Source organism: Lentinus tigrinus, assembly GCF_003813185.1.
Source record: "Lentinus tigrinus ALCF2SS1-7 unplaced genomic scaffold L226scaffold_20, whole genome shotgun sequence".
In the NCBI taxonomy this organism is placed as follows: domain Eukaryota; kingdom Fungi; phylum Basidiomycota; class Agaricomycetes; order Polyporales; family Polyporaceae; genus Lentinus; species Lentinus tigrinus.
In genome coordinates this window covers 353,066-366,815 of record NW_027137929.1, presented here as the reverse complement: position 1 = coordinate 366,815, position 13,750 = coordinate 353,066, and the positions used below count along the sequence as shown (strand labels likewise).

The 13,750-nt window shown below is 54.1% G+C and overlaps 6 protein-coding genes across 6 annotated transcripts; 3 read left to right on the top strand and 3 right to left on the bottom strand.

Moving 5' to 3' along the window:
- Positions 1-340: 340 nt before the first annotated feature.
- On the bottom strand, positions 341-1,062 carry L226DRAFT_572770 (cytochrome b5; the record flags this gene model as incomplete). The annotated part of the gene is made up of 5 exons (XM_067684723.1): positions 341-408; positions 463-476; positions 543-603; positions 659-727; positions 777-1,062. 5 exons carry the CDS (start codon positions 1,060-1,062, stop codon positions 341-343), a joined length of 498 nt encoding a protein of 165 aa, XP_067533570.1.
- A 187-nt stretch (positions 1,063-1,249) lies between these two features.
- Positions 1,250-3,181, top strand: L226DRAFT_561609 (uncharacterized protein; the record flags this gene model as incomplete). The annotated part of the gene is made up of 7 exons (XM_067683447.1): positions 1,250-1,574; positions 1,628-1,781; positions 1,831-1,981; positions 2,041-2,263; positions 2,313-2,443; positions 2,496-2,641; positions 2,680-3,181. Exons 1-7 carry the CDS (start codon positions 1,412-1,414, stop codon positions 3,179-3,181), a joined length of 1,470 nt encoding a protein of 489 aa, XP_067533569.1. The 5' UTR covers positions 1,250-1,411.
- A 62-nt stretch (positions 3,182-3,243) lies between these two features.
- L226DRAFT_536830 (uncharacterized protein) lies at positions 3,244-6,609 on the bottom strand. The gene is made up of 14 exons (XM_067681199.1): positions 6,507-6,609; positions 6,327-6,421; positions 6,158-6,267; positions 5,925-6,097; positions 5,688-5,873; positions 5,558-5,634; positions 5,381-5,502; positions 5,154-5,320; positions 5,028-5,104; positions 4,851-4,969; positions 4,071-4,795; positions 3,948-4,003; positions 3,572-3,877; positions 3,244-3,510 (listed from the first exon to the last, which is right to left on the bottom strand). The coding sequence occupies exons 2-14, from the start codon at positions 6,332-6,334 to the stop codon at positions 3,417-3,419; spliced, it is 2,220 nt and encodes a 739-aa protein (XP_067533568.1). The 5' UTR covers positions 6,335-6,421; positions 6,507-6,609; the 3' UTR covers positions 3,244-3,416.
- A 624-nt stretch (positions 6,610-7,233) lies between these two features.
- L226DRAFT_142665 (uncharacterized protein) lies at positions 7,234-10,224 on the top strand. Its single transcript, XM_067672367.1, has 12 exons — positions 7,234-7,330; positions 7,389-7,444; positions 7,496-7,644; positions 7,696-7,890; positions 7,942-8,018; positions 8,073-8,406; positions 8,460-8,557; positions 8,609-8,736; positions 8,806-9,539; positions 9,602-9,660; positions 9,721-10,002; positions 10,074-10,224. The coding sequence occupies exons 1-12, from the start codon at positions 7,284-7,286 to the stop codon at positions 10,120-10,122; spliced, it is 2,208 nt and encodes a 735-aa protein (XP_067533567.1). The 5' UTR covers positions 7,234-7,283; the 3' UTR covers positions 10,123-10,224.
- A 100-nt stretch (positions 10,225-10,324) lies between these two features.
- L226DRAFT_572766 (uncharacterized protein) lies at positions 10,325-11,072 on the bottom strand (the record flags this gene model as incomplete). Its single annotated transcript, XM_067684722.1, has 2 exons — positions 10,325-10,672; positions 10,728-11,072. The coding sequence occupies 2 exons, from the start codon at positions 11,070-11,072 to the stop codon at positions 10,325-10,327; spliced, it is 693 nt and encodes a 230-aa protein (XP_067533566.1).
- Positions 11,073-13,020: 1,948 nt separating this feature from the next.
- L226DRAFT_536823 (uncharacterized protein) lies at positions 13,021-13,591 on the top strand. Its single transcript, XM_067681198.1, has one exon. The coding sequence runs from the start codon at positions 13,199-13,201 to the stop codon at positions 13,541-13,543; it is 345 nt and encodes a 114-aa protein (XP_067533565.1). The 5' UTR covers positions 13,021-13,198; the 3' UTR covers positions 13,544-13,591.
- Positions 13,592-13,750: the final 159 nt, after the last annotated feature.

Below are 13,750 nucleotides of genomic sequence, written 5' to 3'. Positions count from 1 at the left end.
TCGTCAACTACCAATTGCCCATAGACGATGTGCTCAAGAGAAGCATCCAGGCTGAGTGCACCTAACAGGGTGGCGGCTCGCTCTTCACAGCGAAAACGCAGGTGAGATACTCACAACTAGGGCTGAACACAACGTTGTAGACACCCCCGGGCTTGCTGTACACCAGTGCTGCAAAGTGTGGACCTTGCTGAGCTGCTGGAGAACCACGTCACTCTAAATCGAAGATGAACTATGTTGTACAGATACATCTGTCGATATCCTTCGTAGTGAGATTGCGCATTTCCTGTTGTTCGAGGGAGGCAACACGCACGGGATACGGATAGCCAAAAACACCTCCACTCTAGACTGCATCGTTCTCCACCAACTTCCCACAGATGATGTACTTGCTGGCGAAGTGCTCCATCCACCCTGTGCGTGTATGTGAGCCTTGGCGTTCATCTAATGCGTGTAGAGGCAACTCACCGTGCATGTTTGCACTGGCAAAACGTTCGTGATATCAGTATATGCGCCAATATGAGCTTCAAATCATGCCAGGAACGTACATCTCCTCGGGTGTAAGATCGTCGAGCTTGTCCAGAGGTTGGTCGATGGGTGTAATCATCTCTGGAATGCCGGCCACGTCAATGGCAACCGCAAGAGACCTAATATCTATACATACCCTCGTCGAAGGATTGCTTCGCCATGCCACGCGAGGCATCCCGACCAGCGAAGTTGGCATACATGCCCTCTTTAACGAGGTCAATGTATGTTCCCGGAGTCACTGCAATAGTACTCACCAGGGCCGTAGAAGTTCCTCCCCGCCGTCACATCATACACGACACCTTTGATGGAAAGCAGAATCCGCCTCCCTTCCTTTCCGTCGAACGGCGCGAGGGTCTTCGGTGTGTAGGTCTGGTAGAGCAGAGTCGGCGGGTGCGACTTGGGCATCCATGTGTACCCGTTCTTGAACTCATTCGGTACGCTCTGTGGGACGGAGTTCGAGGGGAAGATGATCCTCTGGATGGAGTAGAGGATGTAGAGCAACAGCGCAGTGTTCACCGGAGTGCCAAGGTCGAACGCCATCTTGTGTGAGTGATCGGCAATAGCAAAGTAGACTAGACTGAGCTTCGTCAACGTCGTGACCGAGGTCGAAGACTGTCCTGACGATGTCGACGGTGCGCAGCGCGTCTGTGAGAGCGTGGGGACGTCATCGAGATCGCTAGAGACAAGCGAGCGCGTTGCGGCCCGCGGGCGTTGTCTCCACCACATTCGTCTTCGTCGCTGGTCACGATGTCCTGGTCATGCAAGCTCAGAACATCACTCCGAACATATTCCCCAGGGCACACGGTCCGCTACGCGTTCAAAGATGTCATGACGAGCAGAAGGCTCGCGACGGGCAGCATCCCTTTTCCACCTCGCTGTATGCGCAGAGATGAGGGTCCACGGCTCTCTAGGATCGCTTCTACTCTCTTCGCTCGGAGTGTATGCGGCTAGCCTGACCATTCTGGACGTCACCACCCTCGGCGAGGACCCACAGACTACCAACCACCTCAACGGAGAGTCGTTCCAGCAAGATGCTCTCGTAACATTCAATGGTGAGCAGTGTACACGGCTTAACGCGGACTCCAGTATTGATAGCCTCTTGCAGGGTATCAATATGCTGCGTATTACATCTCCGACGCGTCGAACACGTCCGTGAGGCACCCGACCCTCGCGCGGAGAGCGCTGAAAGGCACGAGCAAGGCTTGGGAATCGTTCTCGTTCACGGACTACAATCAGACTGAGGACGATGGGCATGACATGTACGTATCCTGATTCACCGTATTTGCTACCCCTCCTGACTTGCAGCAGTATCTCTCTCGGCATCTCCCACGGCGACGGTACTCTGCACATAGGCTTTGACCAGCACGACAACGACCTGAACTATCGTGTATCCCAAGCTGGTGTTGCGACGAATCCTACCCAAATTAACTGGACTTCTGAGCTTTTCGGTCCTGTTCTGGTGCGTCCAAAGTCTTATCTTCCCCAATCTACTTTTCCCGAACTGACGGCGTGCTTCAGGACCAACTCCCGGGTACAGAGAACCTTGACAAGTCGATCTACTTCATCAACGTCACCTATCCCCGGTTCCTCTCAATACCGGACGCGGCGAAGTCTACAGATGCCGCGGACCTCATCCTCGAGCTGCGTGTCGGACGGTCAGGTCTCGGAGACGACTGGCTCTACAAGTACACACCGAACCAGGGGTGGTCCCAGATCGGTAGATACCTCCAGGGTGTCAACAGTCAGTACGAAGTTTTCTCTGCCTGGTATATGGGCTGATGGTGCCGCAGACAACGCATACATCAATGGTATCGATTTCGACTTCCGAGGCAACCTGTTGACGAGCTGGACTTACCGCGACTACGTGAACGACACCGGTCAGGATGTTGCAGTCCAGGCGGGACCCAATGGCCCGGAAAACGTTCGTGTACTAGATTCCTCAGCCGTTGCCCATGCTGACAGTAAATCCGCAGAACCATGACCTGAACTTTGCCTATAGCACTGACCTTGGCGAAACTTGGCTGAACAACTGGGAACAGACCATAGCGAACATGACGGCCCAGGAGCCCATCGTTCCTGCGTCGGCTGGTATTGTCATCTTCGGCATTCCGAAGTACGGGTAAATACCTTCGCACCCCTTCAAGTCCTGACATGCAGCTTACCCGACATCAGCGGTATCCTCAACCAAGAGGCGCAGACAGTCGACAGCCAAGGCCGTCTGCATGTCCTCAACCGGGAGAACACGACGGGTACCGAGCGCTGGTACCACTACTGGCGGAGTACGACGGCGCACTGGACACGTACCCCGCTCCCACTCGCCCCCGAGCTGCAAAGCGCGAACAACATCACGGGCACGCCTACCGTCATTGGCAAGCGCGGCAAGGTCGTCGCCCCGCCGCAGTCTCCCCATCACTCGGTGCTGCTCATCCTCCCGTCGAACGCGGCCAACTCGACCGCGCTGAGCGTCCTGCGGAGCACCGCAGCGGGGCACTTCCGTGACTGGGAGACGGTGTGGGAGGCCCCGAGTGGGTGTGGCTGGGAGCCGCTGTTTGACCGGTATCGGCTGGATCAGGGCAGTGGGGGCGATGGCGTGCTCAGTTTGTTCTTGGTGAACGGGACAACGATCCAGGTTGTGGACTTTGATCTTACTGACATCTGAATGTTCTTGAGAGTATGGCTCCTTTGGCGGGCAGCGGTGTCGCGATTACAAGCGCATGTAATGAGCGTCCAATATCGTGATACTACATGGAGTCGAGTCCGTACAACAACCTGATGCGAAATGAATGCGTGAAGGGAGAGTACAAAGATCGTGAGGGAGTAACTGATAAAGGATGTCCGGAGAAGATGAGTGCTACAGTATATATGAATGAAGGACCAGTAGACGTAGAGAACGATTACGAGAAGGGGTAGCCTATTTGATAAGTTCGTTGCAGTCTCCTGCAGCCGTGGATGGTGATATCATCCTTCGCGAACCCCTTCCAGCCGTGCCTGCGTGTTGAACATCAGTGTAAGTTGCGATGATAGCAGATCAATCAACCTCTGCGCTCACTTGGTGCGGAGATGATGCGTGATCTCGTTCCAGGGTTGGTCCGCGCTCACAGCGATTCGTGACAGAGCCTTCATCCGATCCGGGGAAGCGTGGCAGTCGACCTTGCGGCTCACAATGCCGTTCTTGCAATGGGAGCAAAGAATATTGGAGATGTATGCAAATGGTCTCATGCAGCGTGCGATCGCGCGCTTGGTTGCCTCGTCGGGGTACTCATACTTCGGAACATCGGCCTCGTTCTGCACGAATGTGAGACAGCCGGGCGAGTGGTTGTTGGGCATCCGGCGGCGGATGTCATCCTCCAAGGTCCTGGATTTCGTGAAATATGTGAGTGCCATAGCCACAGTGCGCCGGCAGGGCCGTAGCTGTCTATGCTCACCAGCACCCTGGGTACATGCTATACATCCACTCGACCTCCTTGACGCAGTGATCGACCTAAGAGACACATGATGAGCCCATTTACACAGTCGCTACGCCGAGGCAAATTTGCGCAACCCCTCACCAAATCAGCCCACGTGTACCTGTGGAGCAGAGAGATCTTGCAAGGGCAGTAGATCATGCCGCGGGCAACGTAGTCGTCCATGGTCTGGAGGGTGATGTCCGTGGCGAGTTCCGAGCACCGTAGGTAGCACCAGCTGTCTCGATATGGCATGACCATAGGTTCCCTCCCACGAGCGTTCGAGCTGCCACCTTCCAGTGTTAAGAGGACGTCTGGATGGCACTGCCGCCAATGAGCCAGTACCTCGTTGAGAGGCATAGGCTTCGAACCCGATTCGTCCTCTGTGTCGGCGCACACCATGCACTGGAAGAGGGACGCAGCGAACGAGGTAAGGTCGGTGGCAGCAAACTTCAGCATGTCTGGCGCAAAGTCCGCGTAGAGGTCGGCGAGCATCTTGAACAGCTTGAGCTCCGTGTTCTCCCGCCACTGCATGGCCTCCGCGATGGCGTCGCTCGCACGTCCGCGAAACATCCGCTGGAGGTCAGATAGGTGCGGAAAGTCGTGGGATTTGGCGAGCACCGCGATGGACGGGAGCTGCTGGGCGTGCGCGTGGTTGGGCACGCGGGGGCGGTCGGCTTCGCTCAGGCGGTGAGACGCCACGAGCAGGTCGTACTCTCCCAGCAGACACTCCGTGCGAGCCCTCACGCGGATCTCTTCGGCCTCTTCCCACCGATAGCCTTGGACCATTACAATGAGCTCTTGCAGTTTAGGCAGTAGAGTCGCCCATTCTGCTATGCGATCAGCGCAGGGTTCGTGTCGACAAGTATCCCGTAGAAGACGTACTCTGATCTGTCAACGCCTTGGGCTTGTGGACCAGCCTCTTCCATTCGTCGAACCCAGGTTCCGCTTTGGTCGGGAAACTCTCCTGCTGGTAGCCTGCGACCTGTAACCTGTTATTGATGCTACGGAACGATTGTCAAGAAAAAATTCAAGCAGGTCAGCCAGCGCAATAAAACTCACTCGGTCTCTCGAGCGTCGCAAAGCTTTGTTTCCTCGAATGCCAATTCGGCGGCCACACCCTCCAACGCTCGGTCGAACTGACAAAGTGAGTACATATGGCACATTCGAACATCGAACTATGCTTACCCCGTCCCACAGGCCCACAAACTCCTGGCGATTTCTCAGAGCAATCTCCAGTGCGTCTTGTGCAGTGGTGCCGCAGCGTAGCAGGGCAGCGAGCATGGGAAGATATTCTGCTACGAACATTCTCACTTCGATCTTGCTGTAGAAGGGTGTTTGGTCCTCATCGGGACCTGAATTTACAGTACGGTTCAGTAACAACGAGAAACACATTGACATAGTAAGCAACGTACTTGAGACCACGTCCCATCTCAGCAGCTCAAGGGGATTATGCAGACGAGGGTCGGTTTCTAGCTCCGGATGGGCCAGAACCATGGCATCGATGTAGTCCTCAACGTGATGTTTGGGAACAATGCTACAACAAGCGACTTTTCAGCTGCAATTGGGCCTGACGCGCGCAAGATACTGACTTATCCTCCCAGCAGGAATCACACAGTCGCAGCCCGAGCACGCGGCTGACATTATGGGACTTAGAGCGACCGCAGGCCTGAGGAGTTGACATGAGTTCAAGAAAATACACCTTATGTACAACGGACTCACGAAGCACGTCTTACCGAACAGCAATTGAGCATAGCGGATCGGGCAGATATCTCCAGGGCACGGAGGTAGTGGTTCAATCGCAGAATCCCATACTCTTATCTGGAGTTTGTTGCTGAGAAAGGAGTATAAAGCTTTGCATGTTCGTCGCAAGCTCAAAAGATCCTTTGGGTTGAGGTATTGGAGAACCTGCGAAGAATTTAAAGCCGATGACGCGTTTCGAATGGAGAACTAACGTACCTCATACCACAACTCGAGCGGAAGACTCCAGATGCACTTCTCCAAAAGCGTGTTAGACACGATCCCTACACACTGGTGCGAAAGGACGACGATCGGCGTATGACGATCATTCGACGGGGAACTCGAAAGCGGGCGTGCAACCGTCAGCTTTTGGTTCCACTTCTTCAGACGATCTGTGTACACAGTAGCATAAACTTCAGACTTGTCACCGGAATCGCTAACGCGGAACGTACCCTTGAAGTCGTCGAGTTCCTCAGGAGTGGCGTTACGAGGAATCGATATAACGAGTGCGTCCTCACTCTGCTCTTCCCTCCCAAAAGTGAGGTTATTGAGCTCGGGTTCCCTGGACAGAACAGGTAAGTGTTGAATTCGCGTCATCATCCCAACTTGAATTCAGCTCACCCTTCCATCGTCAACACGAACGAACGACGATGATCCGTGATAAACGGTCAAGTGAACAAGATGGTAATGCGAGAGTCCAAATTGACACCGAAACACTGTTTGGAGGGAGGGAGATTGTAGACAGCAGGATCCGGACACGAGTTAGCAACACGAGAAGGTCGAGAGCGATACAAACTCAACCTGCACATTCACATCTTCTGGAGTCATACTTATAACCTGGAATCTCCAGCAATGGCCCATAACGGAGGCGATCCCAGAAACAATTGGGAACAATTGCTAGCTGGATGCGGGGAGGTGTTGTCATGAGCTAGAACCAAGGACTCTGCGGCTTTAGGCGCTTGACAACAATTAGTTGGGCGCGGGCGGCCTTGCCTCCAAGTTCACCGGCACCGCCGGTTACTATGTTCGAAGTGCATGGCACAGTGCAAACAATCCGTGTGACTGCCTATCGCAGTTACGATGGTCGTCAGAGTACATCGAAGACCACACGGCGACACCCTGTCCAGAACAGGCCTTCAGCACCCAAGAAGGGGAGTTCGGTTCCTGCAGTGAGAGCGAAGTCCAATAGCTTAGTAGTAAGATGGATTCATGCTGAATATACCGGAGTTACTCTGAATAGTACAGGAAGTCGAGGACGACATGACCCGGAAGTTCGACGTGGTGGCTCATGCCGTGTTCCATACTGATGATGGTTGCTGATAGTGCAATTCCAGAGCTAAATGGTACTCACGCAGAGTGTACCACACATATGCATACCGTGCAACAGAATAATACAAGATGAACGATGCATGAGACATCAGAGGCAAGAGGGAGGAGGTACATTGGCGCCCAGGTACCGGCGTATCAGCCTGCCCTAAACCTACTATGCGTTGTAGCCCCGACGGTCGAATCCAGCGTTCGCAGGTCCACTTAGCATACCGCCTCCTCCTCTCGAGTAAAGACTGAAAAGTGCGAATTATGGCTGGGGCACCGAAGCCTGACGAAGTCAATTCGAGATTTCATTGGTACGCTCCCATAATGATGCGACTCTGAGCCACTGCTGCTCCGCTAACCACCGCTCAGCTTGGAGTCGAATCAGATCATTCTCTGTGTCAGACGTGTCGAAAAGGATACGGAAGGTTCGTTAATAGAATTTCTGAGAGACCAAGTGGTGCTCATATATGCAGCAGCATTATCGCAGGCCCTCCTCCCGAAACCACCCATCAATCCGAAACATCCGACGTTGCCTATGGACACACACTTGAGGCAAAGGAACATCCAGGAGTACTTCTCATGGAAGCGGAGTATCCCAGGACTGCCTGTAGAGATTATTTCCGAGGTGAGCATACATTGTTACTCCATGCGGACACTCACTAAGTGCGGCACGAAGATCGCTTCCCACATGCATCCTCTAGACTTGCTGAGTTACTCGCGGACTTCCAAAGCCTACAGGAAAATTCTCCTGTCCAGGGGAAGCCGTGTGGCATGGAACGCATCGCTCGCCACCGTGCCCGACCTGCCGCCTTGCCCGCCCGATATGAGCCAGCCCAAGTATGCCGCGCTGATATTTGACTGTCATTGCTTTGTAAGAATCCATGTCGTGGTAGCATTTCTGATTTGGCTCACGAACTTGCAGGCATGCGGTGCAGATGATGCGAATGCGGTTGACTATGCATTGAGAGTGAGATTTTGCGACGAGTGTTTCTCCGCCAAGTAAGTCCTTGTGCGTGTTCAAACTCTATCGCGGTTACTAACTGCCTCATAAAGCGTTAGTGATGCGACTGAGGTCTTTCGAGAACTTCCCAGATATGTGCGCGACGCCGTGCTTCTGCTGCTCCCAACCACAAACACACTAGGTAACGAAATCTGTGAGGCGCTCAACACCACGTTCATATTCCGTCCGGATACAGACTTTGATCGTGTCATCCCTGGCCCGATCTCGTTGCTTAATGCCGTCGCTCACATTGATCAAGACTTATTCTACATCCCTGAACTGAGGGCCATTGTCGAGTGGTTCTGGCCTCTACCAACGGCAGAAAGCTTTGTGCGGGCGAAGAAGCTGCTACGACAGCGTGTGGAATATGTCACTCAGCGGCAAACGGTATGTACCTGGGTTCCTCTCCTAGTATACGGAAAGCTTAGCGCGATGTGCAGCATGCAGCTCTTCTGCTCGCTTGGAACCGTATCATCGGAAATATGCCACTTGATGCCTCCGATCCTCTCCCCTACATATACGCGTACGAACTAGCACAGTGAGCATGGGACTTTTCAATCCCAGTCAGCACCAGTACTGAGGCAAACAGGCTATCAATTTCGTTCGAAGAGAACAGACATCTTGGGGTACCGCCTCCGGCCGACAATGCCGACGATGATGGCAGTTACGATGACGTTGATCAATGTGAACTCGATGCCAGAGTGGATGCGATGAAAGGTGAGCCCCCGACCTGTCACCCCGGGCCATTGACGGTGCATATCAAACCTCACTCTACATGATCCTCAGTGCATCTATGTTCTTCACTGCCCCCCAAGAACCCATGGCAAGTTGCTGAAGAAGAGCGATTGCGTGAACGCAGGGAAGCCGTCGCACGCCACAAAAGAATCGAGACGCGTAAAGGCGAGCTCGAGATGTGGTATCAGATTTTCGTCTGTCTCCTTCTCGACCGGAGCGCGTACGACTACTCGACCTTCCCAAACGTGTACGATGGCGCACGACTCTGGGACTATCTCATTGACTCCCAAGCACGTACTCCAATCGCCTCTTGCACCTTCCTCGACGCTCTCGGTGAGGACCTGGATGCGAAGATCGACTCCTACGTGTACAAGGTTGAAGATGCATTGAAAGCTCTCATTGTGGACCCGGGTATACCCAGGATCGGCAGAGACGGTCGCCAGATTTATTGGTATCAGAATTCAAACAAGTCGGTATTGCTCGAACGGCCGATCGCGATGTTTACATGCGACAAGTGCGACAAGGATGCAGAATTTCCCTGGCCAGACATCAACGTCCACTGGTGTACTGCTCATCCACACGACTCCATCTGGGCTCGCAACAACGTCTTAAACCTCAGCTGGTGGAGGGACGGTGCTCGCACAGCCGAGGAGATCGTGTACGCTACCGGTTTGGAAGCGATGGCCATCTTATCACTGGACTTAGCTGTGAAGACTGGGAGGCTGTACTGCTCGTGCGGGGACCCGTCGCTTGAGCAACCCGAGAAGCTGAATTGGGCCAAGCTGGTAGGTGCGACGGGCATAATTCTCAGATCCAATGCTCACTGCAGCTCGTGCGTCCCGCATAGGTTCGCCACGTCCTTGAACACGATCGCATGAACGACAGGATTGCGTCTGCAGACAACGTGTACGTTCGAGTCTTTCCTTTCAAGTCTTGCGGTCGCTCACGAGTCACATTGCATTTCAGGGCAAGCAAGTCCGACGCGTCGTCCTTAGTCTGGATCAACGACCACGTCCCGGAAGCATGCATGAAGTACAGTCCTAATCCGAACATGGAAGCGGCAAGCAAGCGCGTCCGTGCCGAGCCAGATATGGCTTCTCGTATCACCAAGTGGCTCGACCACTGCCACGGTTCCTCAGTTCCTCAGTGTAGTATTTGCTATGCTCTGTCGCCCAGAAAGAACAAGAAAGACACTTGGGCGCATCTCTCCGCCACACCGGACGCTATCGTGTATCATATGCAAGCAAAGTATGTCCGCAGCTGCTGACTGGACTTCGGGTACAGCTCTGTACTAACCTCTGTTATTCTTCTTCTTCCAGGCATGGCAAGACATTCGAAGAGTCAGACGTGCAGTTCTACCGTGTTTGATGGGGATCGACAGCCCGGATTCCATGAGCTCCCTCGGGCCTCGGAGTCATACTGATCGCTATCTTGTTTCTAGTGCTGATGTCACGTTCATGTACTACACGTTCAATACCATATTGCAGGATAATTACAACTGAATTCGTCGAAACCTAAAATCTGTCCCACTTCGAAAAATCCATAAGGGAAGGACCAGTCCACCGCAGCATCATGACGTCTCCAGACATGCACGGAGTCCCTCCTGAGCGTGTACGTCAACCACACCGACTTCCATGTCCGGTAATCTCTCCTCCCTGCGGCCATCGCCTCGCTTCTTCAAGTCAGCCTTCCTCTCATGTGACGGCATGCGGACGAGGACGGCGACACGGACGTTGTCCGATGCCACCGACTCGGGGATGGGGGTCAATGGGGTGCTCTCCGTTGGCAAACCGCCTGAGATGTGCCGCGGGCCAACGCATTGCAACCAGTGTGGTCGGCCGAGTGCCTGCGTCAAATCCTGGCTCGACGACTCGGGTTGCTCCTGCGCGTGGGGAGCGACCTTCCAACACGACATGGGCTGCACATGCACAATGTTGGGTCAGCGAGCTCTACTCAGGTAACTTTGGACGCACCATAGTGCTGGTCCACGGCGTCATCACGAGAGGTCTGTCTTGTGACCTGTCTATACCATCGTCCTCGAGCATCCCAGCTTCCAAGTCGGGGGTCGCAGCAGGAGACGAGTGATGTTCTCCACGTTCTACATGGAGTGTCGACATCTTCGGCCAGTCAGCGGAAGATGTGTCGGTGAGCGCTGCGGCATGCCTGTTGGCGATTCGTTGCCTGACTGCGGCATCCTGCCGACGGCGGAAGACGAGCCGCCATACGAGCAGCACGAGTGGTACGACGAGCAGAGGCACGACGATGACGGTGAGGATGGTCAAGATGAGAATTGAGACCTTGCTGTATCCTTGCGGCATGGATTCAACTGGTAGCTGATATGAGGACTTGGTAGCGGATGGTGGCGTTCAGTGGTAAATGCAGTGCGTGGAGGTGGAGGGATGAAAGCTGAGCGCACAACGAGCTCGCGCAGCAGGAGCTTTAAGGCATACCGGAGGAGACGAGGACGGTCCATGTTGGTCGCATGCATGCTGCGGTTTCGTACGCCGTTCGCTATAGGTATGAAACGTCGGGCGGATATATAGCTGCGCATTAAGCCCAGGCTGGTAGTACCACCAGTCCATCTTCCGAGTCCTGGCCCGCGCCAGATGGAACTTGAAGCTTGAAGACCGATCCGTCCGGTACTCTGAACTGTGACTTGTCCTGAACTTTCATTGTCAGAGTTCTGACTACTAGAAGAGCGGAATGGGGCACAGAAGAGCTCGGGTTCATCACTCTACCTCGATGCATGGCTTGAACGTCGCGACTTCATTCATCGGACATCATCCTGTCATCGCATCATAGATTCATCACGGACAGAAGAACGGTCCCGCATGGCAAAATACGCACTAGATAATAGTAGTGATTACGATACACATGGTATACGTCGAGTTAACATCCCATTACGGTCGATCCCACGGCTGGTCACAGAGGTAGCACCTGCTTGTCGTGGAGCGTTACTGTAAGGTCAGAAGTCGCGGACTCGACAAAAGTACACCTACTTCGCGCAAGAAACAGGCGCAGCGTCACCTCGACCACGGCCGAGACCGAGAAGAGGTCCTTGATGGGTCCGGAGACGCGCCGAGACCCTCAACGTGCACATTAGCCATACCCAGCTCCAAGTCCGGTAGCCCAGTCCCGCCATCGGCCCGTTCTCTCCGTCCGGTCTCGGATTGCGGCATGCGAATGAAGACGGTGAGACGTGCAATGTCAGACTGTGGGACGGGAGCCGCGGACTGGGGCTGTGGTAGAACTAGGGAAGACGAGACAACTTGGGAAGGTGGAGAGACCCACCGACAGGAGAGCGGCTTGATATACGTCGTAGAGTCAGCGAGTGCTCATCCGCTGGTGGCTGTACAACCGGGAGACGCACCGTGATGGTGGCCCATTGCGTGAAGCGTTCGCGGGACGGTTTGCACCTGAGGTTCCCTTGCGGGTGCTCTGCCCATCCGAACGGGTCTTGGGGCGCGTCGGGGTGTACGTAAACTGTGCGCATCTTGGGAAGTTGGTGTGCAGATGCGGTCTCTATGGGACGCAAGCGTGGTCTGAGCGGCAGTTCTTCCCCGAACGCTGCACGGGAATTGTGTCGCCACACGAGATAGGATAGAGGTATGAGTGGTATCCCGAGGAAAAGGATGAGTATAAGCGCGACAGCTATAGGTACCCAGTCAGTCATTGCCGTGAATCCAGTGCTGGATTTGGATTTGAGCAGCGGGCAGCTGTCAAACCGTCAGGTAGCGATGACGGCGGAAGTGAAGTGAAGGAGATCAGATAGCAATAGGGATGGACTACATACTAAAGAACACCTGAAGATGCGAGAAGGCGAGGCCCGCTTACTGTGTCTCACCCTCGAGAATGCGCGCATCCTAGTCCACCTAGTCCAACCTCGATGCATGGGGCGGGGGGGCTATGGCCAGCATTCCCGCGAGGCGTTAAAGGCCCTTAACCTACGTCCTGTCCAACAACTGGGGTACTCGAGCCTAACGGTCGTTATAAAGAGGATGTTGACAACTTACGAATATGATCTGTGGGAGGGATGACGGTCGCAACTGTGCCAGGCTTGGCCTGGACCGTAGGCTTGAGGGCAGGCAGAACATGAGCGCTTCCGTTGTTCTCTCCGACCTCGTGCAAGGATGAACCGTGTCATAAATTCGGCCCAACATACTAGCTGTGCGCATCACACTAGTCATAGTAGATGTTGTCGCATCCTGCATGGCGCTTCGCTCTCAGTTGAGATGCAAAACGGTATCATGTCCGGCCGTTTCGCTAACCTGTCCGCGCGTTTGCTCCTCCACGCCAAATTATCGATACACTGTCCGCACTTTGAAGGATCTCCTCCACCACTCATCCGTTCCTCTTGAAAATTTGGAAGTTACCTATTCTGAAGCCTCTCGTCTCAGAAAAAATATCAGTTTCGTTGTATTCCTTCTCGTTCGTGTTGTATTGCATGCATCCAAAACGGGCGCTAACTCGCCCATTTGCTTGCGCGCTATGCTTCCCACCCTCTCGGCTAGCCTCGGCTCTCTCCCGACCTTGCCGACACACTAGCGCCGCTGTGCGCGCTATGCGGGCACTTGAAGTTAGCAGGAACATGGAGAATGTTCAACGCCATGGGTCACCAGCTGATTATTTTTCGCTGTATCTAGGGGTTTCTGGGAACTGTCTCAGAAATTCTGAAGGGAATCCATGCAGTGGATCTTTAGATTCTTCAAACTGTGGACAGTTGAGTGATAACAGACGGACCGAAGCGCCATATAGCGCTGGCAGAATCCTCCCCGCCACAGGACATTGACGCTGTAGTGGACTGACAAAGGTGCCGTACAGACAGGACCGACGAGCCACTTACGGCGGACCAATTTGCGATCACCAGGACAGTTGTCTGATCCCCGTGGACATCATACCCTCTTGCAGTTGAGATGCACGGACTCAATCAACGAAATCATTTATCGGTTAAAACGAGCAATTTAACTTTCATCACAAAACCTTGCGCCCGTATTAG